Source organism: Sciurus vulgaris (genome assembly GCF_902686455.1).
Source record: "Sciurus vulgaris genome assembly, chromosome: 3".
In the NCBI taxonomy this organism is placed as follows: domain Eukaryota; kingdom Metazoa; phylum Chordata; class Mammalia; order Rodentia; family Sciuridae; genus Sciurus; species Sciurus vulgaris.
In genome coordinates this window covers 18,728,525-18,746,112 of record NC_136463.1, presented here as the reverse complement: position 1 = coordinate 18,746,112, position 17,588 = coordinate 18,728,525, and the positions used below count along the sequence as shown (strand labels likewise).

General features: G+C 54.5%; 2 protein-coding genes across 16 annotated transcripts in view; one reads left to right on the top strand and one right to left on the bottom strand.

Annotated features, from left to right (window-relative positions):
• PLCD3 (phospholipase C delta 3) overlaps positions 1–17,588 on the bottom strand; it is a 47,495-nt gene that overhangs the window by 14,756 nt on the left and 15,151 nt on the right. For 2 of the 6 annotated variants that reach the window (XM_079130268.1, XM_079130269.1), the window contains exon 1: positions 7,054–7,342. The exons of 1 other annotated variant lie outside the window; for it this stretch is intronic. In XM_079130268.1, coding sequence (XP_078986394.1) covers positions 7,054–7,207 — 154 coding nt within the window. In that variant the 5' untranslated portion in view covers positions 7,208–7,342. Of the gene's footprint in view, positions 1–3,450; positions 4,133–7,053; positions 7,343–17,588 lie in introns of those variants that run through there. 3 more of the 6 variants (XM_079130272.1, XM_079130271.1, XM_079130270.1) reach the window with 2 other exon arrangements.
• ACBD4 (acyl-CoA binding domain containing 4) lies at positions 7,386–17,052 on the top strand. 10 transcript variants are annotated; one of them, XM_079130281.1, is made up of 11 exons: positions 7,386–7,487; positions 9,003–9,171; positions 9,285–9,409; positions 9,679–9,799; positions 9,885–9,969; positions 10,215–10,335; positions 10,596–10,682; positions 11,007–11,077; positions 11,164–11,242; positions 12,047–12,186; positions 12,345–12,971. In XM_079130281.1, exons 3-11 carry the CDS (start codon positions 9,322–9,324, stop codon positions 12,603–12,605), a joined length of 1,053 nt encoding a protein of 350 aa, XP_078986407.1. In that variant the 5' UTR covers positions 7,386–7,487; positions 9,003–9,171; positions 9,285–9,321; the 3' UTR covers positions 12,606–12,971. The 10 variants fall into 10 exon arrangements, with proteins under 10 accessions (XP_078986407.1, XP_078986409.1, XP_078986408.1 ...); XM_079130283.1 differs by having other exon boundaries at positions 7,417–7,541; XM_079130282.1 differs by lacking the exon at positions 7,386–7,487 and adding an exon at positions 8,843–8,881.

Genomic DNA, 17,588 nt, shown 5'->3' with positions numbered 1-17,588 from the left:
GGAAAAGCCGAACAGAATGAGGCTGGACACCAGGCTGGGCCCAGGGCTGAGTCCTGGGGTTGGGGGACTTCTAAGCTATGGACTTAGCCACCCAGGGAACATCTGTAGGTATGCCAGGCCCAAACGCACAGATGTTGCCCCAACCTCACTCCTGTGGCCCTGAACAGGTGCATCAACTTCCCACCTTCTGTCTGGGTTTTCTTTCTGACTTTGGACCAGACCCAAGGCCACTCCTGACTGAGTGGGTGGGGGAATAATTATGAAATAATAACAGGAAAAATGAGGGTGAATAGTCAGAGGTGGGGACAACCCAACTGCCCATCACAGATGAACGGAGAAGCAAAACGTGGCGTATGTACACAATGGGATGTCGCTCAGCCTTGGGAAGGAATGAAATCCGACACATGCTACAACTCAGACGAACCCCCAAAACATGATGCCAAGAAGTCAGGTGCAAAACGATAAACAGTGGATGGTTCCACTTATTTGAGGCGCTCAGAAGAGGCAGATTCATAGATGGAAAGTAGATCAGAGGTTGCCAGGGGCTGGGGGAGGAGAGAAGGGGGAGTTACTGCTTAATAATTACAGAGCTTCTGTTTGGGGCTGTTAAAGTTTTGGAAATAAGTGATGGTGGTGGTGGTACCTATTATAATTAATGCCAGAGAATTGATCACTTAAAAATGGTTAGAATGAGCTGGGCGCGGTGGCACATGCCTGTAATCTCAGCGGCTCAGGAGGCTGAGGCAAGAGGATCCCAAGTTCAAAGCCAGCCTCGGCAACAGTGAGGCGCTAAGCAACTCAGTGAGACCCTGTCTCTAAATAAAATACGAAAAAGGGCTGGGGATGTGGCTCAGTGGCTGAGTGCCCTTGAGTTCAATCCCTCGTACCCCCCAAAACAAAACAAAACAAAAAAGGTTAGAATGGTCAATTTTATGTTATATATGCCTGATAACATTTTTCTTTTGGCTGGGATTGGACCCAGGGGTGCTTTACTACTAAGCTACATCTGCAGTCCTTTTTATTTTTGGCACCAGGGACTGAATCCAGGAGCATTTAACCACTGAATCACATCCCCAGTCCTTTTAAATTTTTATTTTGAGACAGTCTTGCTAAGTTGCTGAACCTGACTTTGAACTTGTGATCCTCCTGCCTCAGCCTCCCCAACCCCTGGGATTACTGGTATGTGCCACAGTGCCTAGCACTTTACTTCTACTTTAAATATTTAATAATACACCAGAAACCACTGTAAGCTTTAAGTGGATGCATTATATGGTATATGAATTAATCTTGTGTGTGTGTATGGGGGGATACTGGGGACTGAACCCAGGCACGCTCTATCACTGAGCTACATCCCCAGCCCTTTTAATTTTTTTTTTTTTTTTTTTTTTTTTTTTTTTTTTTTTTTTGAGACAGGGTCTTGCAAAGCTGCTGTGGCTGATCTCAGACTTTCCATCCTCCTACCATAGTTTCTGGGGTCACTAGGATTGCAGGTGTGTGTGAGTGTGCCCAGGTCACTGTGGTAACCTATTATTGCTACTGCTATGTGTTGGGCCTCGTGCTGAGCCCTTGGCAGGGATCATCTCATCCATGATTTCAATGATGAAGACTGATTCCGTTTTTGCTGGAAGGTTTGGGATTTGTATCTCCCCCTCTCTCTGTCTCTCTCACTTTGTGGTGTGGGGACTGAACTCTAGCACATGCTAGGCAAGCACTTGACCACTGAGCTACATCCCAGTCCATTTTATATTTTATTTTGAGAAAGGGTCTCACCAAGTTGCTGAAGCTGACCTTGAACTTGCAATCTTCCTGCCTTAGTCTTCCAAGCCACTGGGATTAATCCATGCATCCAGCATGGATTAATATCTTAATAATAAAAGCTGCTAATCTGATGTAGTGGCACATGCTTATAATCCCAGCAACTCAGGAGGGCGAGGCAGGAGGATTGAAAGTTGGAGGCCAGCCTCACAATTTATTGAGAACCTGTCTCAAAATAAAATGGAAACAGGGCTGGGGATGTAGTTCAGAGGTAGAGTGCCCCTGGGTTAAATCCCTAGTACCACAAAAGCAAATAAATGAATAAATAATAACAATAAAAGCTGCTAAAGAGGCAAAAAAAAGAGCTAACCAACTCCTCCATGGTCACTAGGTGAATAAATGGTAGACTGGGATTGAGTTGGGAGTTGGAAGAGCCTGATCCCACGTGAGAAAAGGCACGAGACACTCAGTTTAAGGCCTGGCCCATAGTGGGTACTCAAAAATGACCAAGGACAGACCTGGGGTGGGGCTTTGGGAGGTGAAGAGGAGGGAAGAGGCACCTGCCTTCCTCAGACCCATGGTCTCCAACTTGGCCCTTCTCTGGGCAGGAGTGAGGCTTCTCCCAACCACTACAGGATCACCCTAGGGGCTCAGACACCTTCCCCGAGTCTACTGCTCATCTCAGCCCCCAGAGCAGCCTAGAAGGGGCAGGCCCAGCATTTCTGAGTTGCAAGGCAGTATGATCTGGGGTCTGTGTAGTTCTGCCTGGGTGGCCAAAGCCAAGGGCCGGAGACCACCTCATACCACCACAGTCTTAGATGGGTCGCTGAAGCTCAGAGAGGGCAAGCTGTGCATGCGCAAACACTGCAGGTTATCCAAGACTAGAGTGGCCATGTAGGGTGCTGGCAGAGGCCAGCACAGGCCTGTGGGGAGAAGCAGGGGTGCTGTGTGATTCTGGGGGTGGAACAGAGGGGTGGTATGCAGAGGGCAGGGTGGGTAAGGAGTGGTTGGTCTCCGGTCAGGCTGTGTGCAAACAGGGGCATGTGGGGGAGGGAAGCAGGCAGGGTGTGTGTGAGAGCCAGTGCACACTCAGGAAGGGTGCCCAAGCTCCAGCAGGAATGTGAGACACGCAGGGAACAGTGACAGGCAGCCGGCAATCCGAGATTGTGCCAAGGCCGAGGGCAGGGAAGGAGGAGTGCTCCCTGGAGTCTGGCCCCGGGAGATGCTGGGAGAGGATACTCAAAAGGACAGGCTCCCCAACACCTTCCACTGCGACCCCTAGCCAGCGGACAGCCCCTGTGCGGCAGGCCCCCTCCTTCCAGCTGGCAGCCACGCCCAGGCTGGAGGCAGGGAGCACCGGAGTCCTCAGCATTCCTGGAAGAATAAACAAAGGCAGGAAGGGCGGGTAGTGCTCCCCTGGACGGTGGACCCAGCGGGATGAAGGTGGCAGCACCTTCCCAGTGGGGCCAGAAGAGGCATGAAGCCTGTTGGTGGCAGAGGTGAGGGCAGGGCCAGGGGGAAAGGTGAGGGGCCACAGGACATGACAAAGCCAGCCCCTTGTCCTGCCTGGCAGGCCCCTGCTTAGCCTGGAGGACTGCCCAGCTCTCTCTACCACCTAGGCCAGGCACCTGCCAGGGACGGGGGTCACTCTGGAGACCCCTCCCTGTCAATCCCACCAGTGGCAGTCCCACTCACCCTGCAGGAGACATCCTGGGTGGGCCATCAGGAGAGCCCAGGGGTGTGTTCCTGGTGGTGCGTGCAGGCAGGGACAGGAGGCAACAGGATTGTGCCTACTCAGTCCTCTGTCCGACGGGAGGATTAGGGGTCGGGGCGGAGCATCAGGGCACAGGCGCAGACAGGGCTCTGGGGAGATGGGATTGCTGGATAAAACTCAGCGCACCAGTTAAATGTGAATTTCAGAAAAACAACAAATGCTTTTTCAGTATAAGTATGTTGCACAGGGCTGAGGTTGTGGCTCGGTGGTAGAGCGCTTGCCTAGCATGTGTGAGGCCCTGGGTTCCATCCTCAGCACCACAAAGAAAAACAAAAAACAAACAAACAAAAAACTAGGACACCTCTGGAGGCTGGCAGGCCACCTTGGAGAGAGAAGCAGCAGGCCCTGGCCAGGTGGAAGCTTCTTTCATTCCTTGTCTTAGGATCCTGGACTCAGGGCCACTGGCTGGGTTCAAATTTCTCACCTATATCCAGCTTTGAACCTGGGTGACTCATGGAACCTCTCTGGGCCTCAGCTTCCCTGTTTGTAAAAGGAGGCTCATGGTACCACCCACCTCATGTGATTGTGAGCAGATGTGATTAATACTCCAGGAGCACCTGGCCCGGTGTTTGGAAGGTGTCAATTAGTATTTATTCATTTGACAACAGAGAGCATCATGGGCATCCAGGCCGTGGTACAGGCAGACGCTGCCTCTGAACCCTCTTAACCGTGCAGTCCCCACCGGGGTGGGGCTCATCCCTCCACCTCAAGTTTCTCACTTGTCACTGAGGAGGGCACCTTTCCACAGGTATGTCCTAGGACTAAGTGGAATCTAGACTCTGAGGTCATTGGCAGGGGGCTCCCGGGGCTGTCTTCCCAGTTTGTGGAGCTGCTGGGTGCTCCCACTCAGGGGTGCCTCCCCCTTGGCTTGATTCTGCCTAGTGTGACCCTAAAGAATTTTTCTTTCCCTTGGGTCCCTCTGAGCCACTCCCTGCCCTAGTTCCTTGACCTGATCTGAAATAAGATCTGTTCTCTTAGTCTAAGGGGTGTGGTGAAGGGGGAGGCAGGGCCCAGTGGCAGGGTCATCCTGGGAGGGGTAGAGGTTCGGGGTAGTGAAAGCTACCTGTGCGGTGGGCCTAGGCCTTGGCCCTGATGGCCTGAGGTGCTAAAGCCGCAGGCCACCTGGGTCTTGTCTCCACCCTGTCCCTGGGCTCAGTGTGGTCTGGTAGGGGCAGTCCCTACAGACTTACATTCCTCTCAGGGATCACTCAGCAGTCACTCAGCAGGACCAGCCAGTGGTGAGGGGGAGGGTGACCAAGATGACATTCCAATACTCACACAGCTCCTGACAGTGCCGCCCTGATGAGGAGCCTGGAGTACCCGAGCAGCCTTACTCAGCTGCTGCGTGCTGAGTTAGGATAGTAATCATGCGTCCACTAGCCTCCAAGTTCCCCGGGGCAAGACTCTGTCAGCCATTGCTGCAGCCATGGCCCCTGGCCCAGCACCTGGCCTACTGATAGGGCTGAGCGAATGGGCAGAGGCAGCCAGGCATGTGGTGGCCTCACTACATTCTCCCTTGGCATCCAAACCCCCATCAGGGGCTGACTCCGGGGCCACCTCTCTGGCTCCATGAGAGTCCTTGGCGGGCACGGGAGCACGTGCCTGTAATTCCAGTGGCTCAAGAAGCTGAGGCAGGAGGATAACAAATTCAAAGCCAGCCTCAGCAACATAGCGAGACCCTGTGTCTAAATAAGATATAAAATAAGGGCTGAAGATGAGGCTCAGTGGTTAAGCACCCCTGGGTTCAATCCCTAGTACCACAAACCAACCAACAAACAAATAAAAACCCTTGGCATTTTGGCAGTGGATCACCTTACCATCTACCCCTTATCCCCAAATCATACTGCTTCTTAGCCCAGGGAATGGTACCACCACCTACCCAGAGACACTGTCCAGACAGCCCTGTCTACCTAACAGGAGCCTCTTGAACCCACACCCCTGCCCCAGACCAGGTCTGAACCCCGACTGACACCCTTTCCCCAGCTACACCGCCACCTCCCTCCTATGGGTCCCCTTGTTCAACTTCAGGCTTTATCCACCCACTGCCACAAAACTGCCACCTGAGAACTTTCTGGGGGCTCCTACTGCTCTCCAAATAAAGTCTGTAACTCTACAGAGAGAAGTTCTGAGGATCTGCCCCCACCTGCTTCTCCCCTGTCCACTCCAGCCTCCCTCCAGCTCTGGGTGTAGCAGGGCCCTCGCTGGTTCCCCAGCATTTCATTTGCCCCACTCCTTTCTGGGTCTCCTCCCTCACTTGCACTGTCTGACCCGTTTGCCAGAGTGCTCAGCTCTCTAGGTACAGGACTGTGTTTTGTTTGGTACTGAAGCCCTGGGGACAGAGCACACAACAGGCACCCAATAAATGCTGGACACATGCATGATTGATCTGAGGGCAGGGCAGGTCTTGGTAAATAAAATGCAGTGTTCAGATCATAGTCTGTGCCCAATAAATTCAGGTGGAATGCATGAGAGGAAAGCGCAGTAGTGGAGGGAAGGCAAGGCTGACAACTGGGACGTCTGAATTCTGCCTGAAGATTGGCACCGGCTTTTCTGGGCAGCCCTGATTTTCTGCCCTGTCTCTCCCTAGTTCCATGCCTGACCCCTCTGTCATTAACTGTTCTACCAATGGCAGTTCTTCCATCATAGAGTACTTTACATTTTATAAAATGCTCTCATTTACCCCCCCTTGTTGTTCAAAGCCCTCACCCCAGTGAGTCCCACATCTCCCGCACTCTGAGGGTGCCAGCCGTGTGATGGAGCACAGCCGGGGTGCCCTTCACTCACTGTGTGATCACAAATTTCTTGACCTCTCTGAGTCAGTTTCCTCATCTAGGAAATGAGGATTACACCACCTACCTCTCGGGAAGGTGCAGAGGATTGTATGACACTACATGTGTAAGCCACCCAGTGCCTGGCTGTTTCTGAGACATGCTTAATATGCCAGTTCACATTCCTTCCGAACTAGTGACTTCCCTTAAGTCTGAGCTGGGAAGTTGGGCTTTCTGACAGTGTTCTCACTAGTTACCACAGTTCTGCCAGTACTGTGTCGCTGACACTACCCCTGTGGGGACTCCAGGGTTGAGGTTCTCTTGGGAGGCCACCCTCTTCCACAGAGGCCGGCCTCAAGCAGCTCATCCGTCCTAAGGGCCTCCAAGAACCCAGGATGTCCTAGTAACCCATAGAAGGGAACCGGGTGAGGGACACTCCAAATCTTTATCACCCCTCCACTTTCCCTGCTCCCAGGAACTCCATCCTCGCCCCTTGCCCAAATTCACACTCTGACACGCCCCGCGGGCGTCTCCTGGTGGCGCGGAAATCCTGGGCGCCTGGCTTGGCCAGGGAACCTCGGGTGACCCCAGGCGCGACCCCCAGTTGAGACGGTGCAGGCACTCTTCACCATAGCCTGCCCAGCCCCAGGCGCCTGGGAAGCCCAGGAGCGACAGCCTGGAACATTCCGCTCCTCCCAGGGTGAGCCCCTGGGAACAGTCCGCGCCCACCCTAAACCCCCGCTGCGCGTCACTGACCCATCTTCTTCAGCGCCCGCAGCCCGGGCCTCTTGATGCCGCCGTCCGGAGACGCGGGCGAGGGCGGGAGCGCGAGGGTCCCTGAGACCTGGGCAGGTACCGGAGGCTCCTCAGGCGGGCGGCGGCACCTCCTCCTCCAGTGGCCGCACAGCATGGCTTGGTGGGGCCGGGGCCGGGCCCGGGTCTGCGCGCGCGGGGACAGAGCAGCGGAGACACCGCTCGTGCCCGGCCCCGGCTCTCTGCGCGGTCCCGAGCGAAGAAACTTAGCGGCGCCGGGAGAGTCGGGAGGAGGAGACCTCGGGAGGAGGGAGAGAGGGAGGGACGCGGGGGCCGGGCAGGGGCGGGGCGAGGACTGCGCGGGGGCGGCGCGAGCCGGCAGCGGGACCCCAGGCCCGGAGTGTGCGTCCCCCGAGTCTCCGCGTTCGCCCTTGGTCGTGAGTCCGCCTCCCCATTTCCCGTGCGATCTTGGGATCTCCGCCCCATCCGTGGTCAGCGCCTACACGGTCGGGGGGACTGGCACCAGAGGGGCGAGGACTGTCCTCCCGCGCAAACACCCTCTCCTTTCCGGGGACCCTTGACTCCAAGAGAACGCAGGGACCCACCCCACCCTTTCTCATCGATTTCGCCAGGAGGACTCGGGTGGGAGCCAGAGAGGGGACCGGTCTCCGCGGTCCCCTCTCTGGCTAAGGGTTGTCCTGGGCTAAGGGTCTGAGGGCCGGGAAAACCCGCAGAACTCGGGAACCGAGCGGCGCGGCGGGGCAGAGCGAACCCGAAGGGCGGGGCGGGGAGCCTTGGCAGTGACGTCACTGGATTAACCTCCCCGCACCAGGCCAGTTGCCGACCCTCAGGGGTAGAAGTTCCGAAACTGATCTGGAGAGTGAGGAAGCACCAAGTCGAGTCCTGGGAACTGGATCTGGGGTTCGAAGCTTGAACGGGTTGACACCCCAGCCTGGGGCTCCATGGTCCCAGGACCGTGGCCTCAAGCTGTGTGGGTGTCCGTGACATCAGCCCGTGGGCAAGCGTCCGCGTGCAGGTTCTGGTGGCCGTGTCAGGTGTACACTTACAAGTGGGAAGGATGGGATGTCCCGATGACTGCGTTGTCCGCAGCAGGTGTCCTGGGTCAGGGCAGGGAGCCAGACACCGCCACTCGGCGGCTGTCCACCGCGGGGCTCCCACACGGAAAACTGCAGTTCTCGGGACCTAGACTTGCCACCTATTGTCCTCACACCCCATTCTCATATATTTCCGACCCAGAGATTTTGCCTACTGACTTGAGTCCCCACCCCTGTGGAGTCTTGAATTTTTTTTCTGAATATCGAGTCTGCTCCCCTTTGTACTTTTGATCTTGCGAGCCTTTCTTCCAGGAGTACTATCCTCGTTATTCTCTTGGGTTACTCTCAAATCTTCCAAAATTCAGCTCCAATGTCTCTCCTCCAGAACGCCTGGCTCAAAACAAGACTGTTTTCCATCCCCAGCGCCCAAGTATCCAACAATCTGTGTTGGACGGCTCCTATAGGCGGGTGGGCAAAGGCCCGCAGGAGTGAATTTCCACGAGGGGGCGCAAGGACCCCACTGTTTACTGTGTCCACCGGAGGGCGCTGCAGTTTGCCTCTGGTTGTCGGGTTTGGGAGTCCAACACGTAGATTGTCCCCGCCTGATTGGTACAAGCACAGCGAAGCTATTTGCATAATCTTGAAAGGGCCGCTCTGAGTGGTTAGTGTGTAGAAACTGAATGTGAAACGGTGCCTCTCATTGGCTTAAATTTACCCTCTTGCAGTGCGTTCCCATCCCTGCCAGACTGGACCCCGAGGTCAGTCGGAAGCCAAGGGTTAGTGGCAAGAGAGGACCCAGGGGTCCCGGCAGTGGGAGCTGCGGGGCGAGGGCCGGGCCGGGCTGCGGAGGCCCATGGTCCGAGGCTCCACCCTGACTCCTCCCATTCTCCTGTCCAGGAGTTGAAGATGTGCACCTAGAAAAGCCCCATCTGGGACATATCGACTCTGGGACCCTTGGCACCTGCCTCTCCACCCACCCATTGAGGTCCTCGCCACTCCGATCCCACCCATACTGCCGTGAGGTAGGAAAAATGAGCCTCCTCAGCTGCAACTTCTGACATCCCAGGTATCTCTCAGGCTTCTAAAGACCCTGGTTTACGCTCCTCTGGGAACGGACCCATGGCTTACGGTGCCACCATGGACCTTGGGGCTTGCTCACATTGAGGCTCGTTCTTGCAGAGTCGCCCCACAGTAGGGTCCCAGAGCTTGGAGAAGCATGGGCACCAAGAATGAAAGCCCAGAGCCAGACTACCAGAAACAGTTCCAGGCTGCGGTCAGCGTCATTCAGAACCTTCCTAAGAATGGTGAGGTTGTGGGGACCACCATTTTGGGGTTCAGGATGCTGGGGCAGGACTCTGAGGAAGTGAGGAGGATCCTTGCAGTGTTTTCACACAAGTGCCTGCCTGGGCTGTCCTGGTGCTCCCTGTTACCTCCTGCCACTGTCCTGAAGGATGAGGACCCCTCACCATCTCCCTTGCCATCTCTGCCCTCTCCAGGGGTGTTCCTCCCTCCCCTCCATTCTCTTGGAGCTGGAGGTGATGCTGTGTTCTCCACTTCCCAACCTTGTACCCAGGTTCTTACCGCCCCTCCTACGAAGAGATGCTGCGGTTCTATAGCTACTACAAGCAAGCTACCATGGGGCCCTGCCTGGTTCCAAGGCCTGGATTCTGGGACCCCATTGGACGATATAAGTGGTGAGCTGCTCACCTGCCGGGCAACCAGGGCTCAGCTGTTAACCAGCCTTCTCATGGTCCTCTACCCCTCCCCCCTCCCCTCCAGGGATGCCTGGAACAGCCTGGGCAAGATGAGCAGGGAGGAGGCCATGTCTGCCTATATCACTGAGATGAAGCTGGTGGCACAGAAGGTATGAGGGCTGTGGTTCTCTGTCCCCAAGCTTCCAGACAGGTGGCCTGCCCCTCACCCTTCTGGTGCTGGCCTCCATTATGTTTCCTACATGTCCATACCACCTTGGGAATCACCCTGTGTCTTGCTGGGTGCAGGGTGGAAGTGTATGACAGGGCATAGCAAGGGGGACGCCCAGCTGAAAGAGGACAGAGGGAGCCTGGTGGGAAGGGCCAGCTCCTCTCCATTAGAGCCCCTCCCCCACAGGTGATCGACACCGTGCCTCTGGGCGAGGTGGCAGAGGATATGTTTGGTTACTTCGAGCCCCTGTACCAGGTGATCCCTGACATGCCGAGGCCCCCAGAAAGCTTCCTGAGAAGGGTCACAGGTCAGATCCCCAGAATGGGAGCTCGGAAAGTTCAAGTGAACTATCTTAGGTCTAGGCCGAGGGGGCTGCTCAGTTGGGGCTGGGGAGGTGGGTGCTGGGCACCCAGGGCTCCAGTTGATGTCCCTGTAAGGACCCCAGCCAGTGCTCTCAATGGGCTGGGCGTCAGGCAGTGTTCCTAGCTAATGGGGATGAGGGACTTGATGTCACTGGGAGGTACCAGCCTTTTCCCAGCCCCACCTCTGGATGTCGTGTTCTGACAGGTTGGAAAGTGCAGGTGCTGAATGGCAATGATGGGGCTGTCCCTGGACCTCCCTGCCTCCCCAAGCAACCAGTACCCCCAAGCCCAGGTTAGTGCTTGGGCAGGAGGCCCAGAGGACCAAACCCAGGCTGGTGGTGGCCACCTCTAGGAGGGGTGGAGGAGAGCAGGCTGGGAGGCCTGCCATGCTCTGACCTTCATGCCTCTTGTCCATGGATGCCGAGGCCCCCTATGTTTCCAGAGGCCAGGGCGCAGGCTCTGAGATGCCTATTCCAGGGTCTCACTCCTGCGGCCCATGGTGCCTGCTGTGGCAGGACCCCAAATATCTCCTGGACGGGTGCCTCTGTCCCACTACACACCCCTCCCCTCCCCCCAGGTCTTCCTCTTGGCAGTAGCCCTACCTCCCCCTACCCAGAGTCCCAGCCGCCCAGAGACCTGGACTTGGAGGTTTTCTGTGATTCCCTGGAGCAGCTAGAACCTGAGCTGGTGAGAGTACCCTCCATTCCCTCCCTTCCCCACCCCACTGTGCCCTGGTTCTCCACCCCCCACCTTGGACCTATGACTCATCTCAGCAGGTTTGGGCAGAACAGAGGGGAGCAGCTGGAGGACAGCCTGATGCCAGAAACAGTCTCGAGCCCCCTGGAGAGAAAGGTGAGCTCCTGCTGTCCTTCACCCCCTCTGCCTGCTCCAGGGTTCTGGAGGCCCTGGCCTTCCCTTGGCTGCACTCTCAGGGCAAAGGTAAAAGTCTAGAGTTGGTCCTGGGGACAGGAGCCTCTGCCCAGCCAGGGTTGACAAACAGCCAGACGCCTGCCTGGATAGGCAAAGCTCCTGCCCTGCCTCCTCTCCTGTGGGCCACCCAAGAGTCTATACCTTCTGCAGGTGCTGCGTAAGGACAGCTCTGTCACCCCAGCTTCATGACTTTGGGAAGTCACCAAACTGTCTTTTTGAAATTCTCTCTTGGGAATCTCAACGGACAATGAATTCTGCCCTATCCTCTTTTAGAATTTCCTGTGTGCCAAGTCCCCAAAGGAACATGTTCATAAATGTTTCCTTTTTTGCACTGAGCATGCTGCCCTGTGAGGAAGAGAACACTTTCCCTTAATTTCTTTTCTTTTTTTTTTTTTTTTTCGTGGTGCTGGGGATTGAACCCAGGGCCTGGTGCATGCTGGGGGAGCTGAGTGCTGTACCACTGAGCGCACCACCAGCCCTTCTCCTAGCTTTCTGATGACAAAATGAGACTCCTTGTTAATGATTTGCCCACAGTCTTCCAGCTAGTCAGTGGAAATTGTGGGATTGTATCCCCGACCCCCGCAGCCCTGTACTCAGCCCTGTGGATGGACCTTACAAGAGTCACACTTGCAACTAAGGATTCAGCCCTACTTAGACACTTTCCTGGACTTGCCCCAGGCTGCACCCATAGCTGAGTCCCCTTCCCTGTGTCTCTGTGCTTTGCAGAGGGGTTGGGGGTCACCCTGCTGGGGCCCCAGGAGTTGGATACATGGCTGGTGGGGACAGTTCAGGCACTGCAGGAGAACATGCTGGATGTCCAGGGGAGGCTGCAGAGCCTGGAAAATAAGCCCCAGCCCGCTGAGCAGGTGAGTCTCCCTATTCCCCCGTTTCAAAGTCTGGGCCAGAATTGCTACAGAACTCTTTGTCTCTGCCCTGGGCTCCTCATCCAGCCACTTCTGTCTTTGTCACCATGCCTCCACAATTCTACAGCTCTGTGCAAAGAATGGTGTGGCTTTTGTTGCAGGCAGGGAAGTCAAGGGTTCTAAAGCACTTCCACCGGGGAGGGAGAGTGGGAAGAGGACCCTTCCCTGCTTATCCACCTCTGCTGAAAGAAACCTGCGTGAGGCTAATCCCAAGATATAGGACCATGAGGTATCTGATCGTTGCATTGGGGCTGGGGTCCCTGTTGCCCCTCAGCCAAAATTCCTATTCTCAGATTTTGGGTTTACCTCCGAACAGTCAGTTCAGCCCTGCGTCGTGCATCCATCTCAGCTATGTAGAATAAATAACAGCTAACATTCCTGGGGCCCCAGCAGCCAAATGCTTGCATTCGGTCATTCAATCCACACAGTGATCCCATGAAATAAGTTTTCTTTTCATCTTTCTTTTACACATGGAGAAACAGGTTCTGAGAGGTTGAGTAACTTGCCTGAGGACACACAGCCTCACTGACATGCTGTGAGGACTAGATGATGCACAGAGGTTGCTCTGCAGTGCTAGGTGTCCAGCAAGGCCTCCAGTGGGGTCTGTTGCTATTACAGTTATCATCAACATGTGATGGAGCTGAGCATAGCCCAAGTCTGTCTCCCCTTCTGTGCTGCTACCCAGCATTCTGAGTGGTCTGCCTTTTTTTCTTTTTTTTTAAGAGGGGTTGCTGGGGATTGAAAACGCACTGAGTGGGGGTTTTTTTTTTTAAACCGCTGAGCTACATCCCCAACTTCCCCTCCCCCCTTGAGATGTGGTTTCCTCCCTAAGTTGCTTAGGGCCATGGTAAGCTGCTAAAGCTGACCTTGAACTTGAGATCCTCCTGCCTCAGCCTCCTGAATTGCTGGGATTGCAGGTGTGCTCCACCAGGCCCAGCTATGCATGGTCTAGTCTCGAGAAGCCTGGAGTAGCTAGAGCAGAAGAGGGTTGCTGGTATGTGGAGATCTCTGGGGTGACCCCTAACCCACTGGCATGGTGGGTGTGAGCCATTGCAACAGGGATTTCAACATCCCCTCCTCTAGATGGCTAACTCAGAACCAACGCCCTCCCCCACAGGGCATTCTTTCTTTGATTTTTCTACCTTTTGCCAATTTTAAATGCCAAGGATTTTAGAGTAGATTATCGACATCACGTTTCACCCTGAAATACTTGGGTTTATAACTCTCAAAATAAAAACATTCCTCTACCTAGCCAGAACACACAATTCCTTAAATCATCAAATACTGAATTCAAATTCAGATTTCTCCAGTTGTCCTAAAACTGCTTTTTTCAGCTGCTGTTTGCCCAGTCCAGCACCACACCCTGCACCTAGTTCCTCTGCCCCTTAAGTGATATTATTATTACTGTTATTGTCATTATTATTATTTGGGGGGGTACTGAGGATTGAACCCAGGGCTTTGAGCATGCTAGGCAAGCACTCTGCTACTGAACATCTCTAGCCTAAGTGTCCTTTTATCTAGACCAGTCCATTCCCATGCTACTGGCTTGCTGATCAGGCTGGGGAAGGAGGCTGTAGAAGGAATGTTCCACCTTTTGGGTCTAATTACATCTGATTCCTCTGTACGAGATGTTTCCTGTGAACTGGACGTTGGAAATAAGAAACTGGATTAGGGTCAGGTTAAAGATTTTGGACCAGAGATGATGTTCTTCACATCAGGGGACATCTGGTATCTGGATGTTTACTACTAGAGATACTAGTAGGGTCTGCTAGCCTAAACGAAAAGGTAAAGATCTCAACCTACTTGTGGAATGTCATGTTTTCCTCTTGAATCCAGGGAATATCCAGTTCCTTAGCATTTGCCACACAGTTTTTGACAAGATTTGATTATCTTTGCCTGAATCAATTATTTATTTAGTGGTTGCAAAAAAAAAAAAAAAAGGGTTTTAAAATTCTATTCCTGTAACATTTATTAGCTAAAAATTTTCTGTAGAGTTTCCCTGCTTACCTTGGGAAATATAGTCCCTTGTGGAAAAGCACAATAAGTGCTTAATTCTTTCTTCTTAATTATTACTATTTGTGCGTGAGGCACCTGGGATAGAACCCAGGGCCTTGAGCTGCTAGGCAAGTGCTCTGCTACTGAGCTGTACCTCCAGCCCTTAATTAGCTTTGTTTTTTTGGTTCCAGGGGTTGAACCCAGTGACACTTAACCACTGAGCCACATCCCCAGTCCCTTTTTTTTTGGTTGTTGTTTATTTAATATTTTATTTTAGTTTAGGTGGACACAATACTTCTATTTTATTTTTATGTGGTGCTAAGGATCGAACCCAGGGCCTCATGCATGCTAGGTGAGCACTTCACCACTGAGCCCCAGCCCCAGCCCCAGCCCCCCAAGTTCCTTTTTTATATTCTATTTAGAGACAGGGTCTCACTGAGTTGCTTAGGACCTCCATAAATTGCTGAGGCTGACTTTGAACTCTGGATCCTCCTGCCGCAGCCTCCTGAGCCACTGGGCTGATTACAGGCATGCACTACAGTGCCCTGCTAATGATCTATTTTTAAAGTAAGGCATTGACTTAAAAGTCTCCTCAATGGTGACAAACTTATAGTTTTTCTTTTTCGGTTTTTTTTTTTTTTCCTTTTTTACAGTACTGGAGGTTAAACCCAGGGCTCTATCACTGCTACACCCCAGTCCCTTTTGTTTTTTGAGACAGGGTCTCATTGAGTTGCTGAGACTGGACTTGACTTGTGATCCTCCTACCTCAGCCTCCGAGGTCACTGGAATTACAAGTGTGTGATTCCCCATGCCAGCAAGTTTTCTTTTTGAGTATGATTATGAACTCGTGGTTCTTTTTTTAGTATTTTATATTTTTAATTTTAGTTATAGGATGGACACAGTACCTTTAATTAATTTATTAATTTACTTTTATGTGGTGCTGAGGATTGAACCCAGTGCCTCACATGTGCCAGTAGAATGCTCTACCACTGAGCCACAACCCCAGCCCTGGACTCATGATTTTTTTTTGGGGGGGGGGGCGTACTGGGGATCGAACCCAGGGCCTGTGCTTGCAAGGCAAGCACTCTACCAACTGAGCTATCTCCCCAGCCCCTGGACTCATGATTCTTAAAGACTCAATATTCCAATCAACTGTAATGATCACTTTTTCTGGTGCCCAGACTGTCACAACTTTGACCAGTGGAGATCCTTGCAAGCCAGGTCTTACCTTCTTTCTCTTTTTTTCCTACGGTACTGCGGATTGAACTCAAAGGCGCTTGACCACTGAGCCACGTCCCCAGCCCTTTTTGTATTTTATTTAGAGACAGGGTCTCACTGAGTTGCTTAGCGCCTCGCTTTTGCTGAGGCTGGCTTTGAAGTCCCGACCATCCTGCCTCAGCCTCCTGAGGTGCTGGAATTACAGGCATGCGCCACTGCACCGGACACCAGATGTTACCTTCTTAGAACATGGCCATTTTTAGAAGCCACCTGGCTTTCCAGTACATGATGCTCCACACTCTCCCATCCCCTCCCTTCAGTGCCCCCAGTTCTGGAATCTGCCACTTCTCCAAGGAGCACTGACTCTTTCTAGAGGACTTTTATTTATTTATTTTTGTACTAGGGACAAAACCCAGGGGTTTTTTAGAACCCAGGGGTGCTTTACCACTGAGCTACATCCTTGGCCCTTTTTATATTGAGACAGGGTCTTTTTAAGTTTCTTAGGTCTTGAATAAGTTACTGAGGCTGGCCTCGAACTTGCCAACCTCCTGCTCTTGCCTCAGCCTCCAGGTAGCTAGGATTACAGGTACGCACCACCAGCCCCACCAGCCGGGCTGGAGAATATTTACAAACTAACATCCTTTAAAATATCTGGCACATCCTTTACAATACAGGGTTTTCAGGTCCTAACAATAGGGTCATTGCTGTGTGGCCCAGAGGAGCCAGTCCCTCCCTCCAGCCTCTCCTGACACTGGGCCTGAAAGATAGGGGAGGGAGTTGGGATTCATGGTGTCAGAGATACACCGCGGGCTAATGGTGCAGACTTGGGGGTAAGATCTTCCCAATTTTGGGGAGGCAGGGCTCTCTGTGAGTTCTGGAAGCAGGTTCCTAAGGAGGGCGTTGCTGAGCCTGGGCTGGCCCCTGACTCCTTCCCTCTTGACAGCAGAGGCCCACGCCCAGGGCTCGGCCTTGGCCCCTCAGGCTCTCGGCTCCCACGCTGCTCTTCCTCCTCCTGTGGCCCTTCGTTGTCCAGTGGCTGTTCCGGCAGTTTCGGATCCAGAAGAGGTGATTCCCCAGGAAGGGGCCTCTAGTCACCGAGGAGGCTCTGAGCGCTTGTCCTGCTGTGCCCTGTCTTCCACGTTCTAGGAGAACACCATTAGCAATCCCCTCCCACCCGCATTTGCCTTGGCACCCCCTTACCCAGTAGGGGTCCGATAAGACCCCACCCTTCCCAGCAGGTCACACAGACGCCCCTCCCACCCACCCCGCGCCGTCCTGGAAGGCTGCAGTCGCGGTGCCCGTCCCCACATTTTGGGGTGGCTGTGCGCCCGGCGGCGCTGCCAGGGCCCAGCCCCTCCGGCCCCACCCTCTGGTCACTTGACTCCCGGCTTCTCCCAGAGGAGGCTCGGCTCCTGGCAAGTTGGGACTTGGGCCGGGGCTGGAGGGCGGAGGGGCGGGAGGGTGGAGGAGTGCGCAGGCCCGGGAGGGCGCGGACGCCGGTCTCGCTTGCTTCCCGACACACGCGGCTCAGGACGTCTTCGCTGAAGATTCTTTTACGAATGAGTGTTTCACTAAATAAAATAAAACTCAATCTTCTGCCGTCTGGGCCCCCACGACAGCGGGAAGGCAGCGGGGAGGAGGTGGGGGCGCGGGGCCGGAGTCCCCGGCCGGCTCCTCCCCGGCGCCCCGAGCACGGCCCCCCAGGCCCGTCAGCTTCTGATGAGGAGTGCCCCCTCCTCGCCCGGCGGGCCGAGGGAAAGCGGCCCCCGGCGGCGCGGCCGCGCCCTGGCTCCCCAGCGCCCTGCACTCCCGCCCGGTGTGGGGCTCCCGGGCCGGCGGGGCGGGTCCCGGCTGAGCAAGGAGGGGCCGGGGTTGGGGCCCCGTCTTAAGAGAGGGCGGCTGCTTCCCGCCGTGCCCGCGGCCCCCTCCTCAGCAGACCTCCCGTCTTCCAAGAGAACTTTCTGGAAGACCAACGTCCAGCGGGAGCCCCGCCCCTGTTCCCTGCTGAGTGGGGACCAGACCTCGTTGATGTAGGCCTAGCTCCTGCCACAGACCTTGGGACCGCTTGGCTTAAGAACTTTCGGAACTTTTTTGCTAAGCCCCATAGGTCTTGGCCTCCCTCTGTTCCGTGC

Bases quoted from the DNA above. Each gene is read 5' to 3' on its own strand.
- ACBD4 (XM_079130284.1), top strand. From the start codon at position 9,322: ATGGGCACCAAGAATGAAAGCCCAGAGCCAGACTACCAGAAACAGTTC. The intron at 9,800-9,884 runs GTGAGCTGCTCA...CCTCCCCTCCAG, and splicing joins CCCATTGGACGATATAAGTG to GGATGCCTGGAACAGCCTGG. The intron at 11,243-12,046 runs GTGAGCTCCTGC...TGTGCTTTGCAG, and splicing joins CGAGCCCCCTGGAGAGAAAG to AGGGGTTGGGGGTCACCCTG.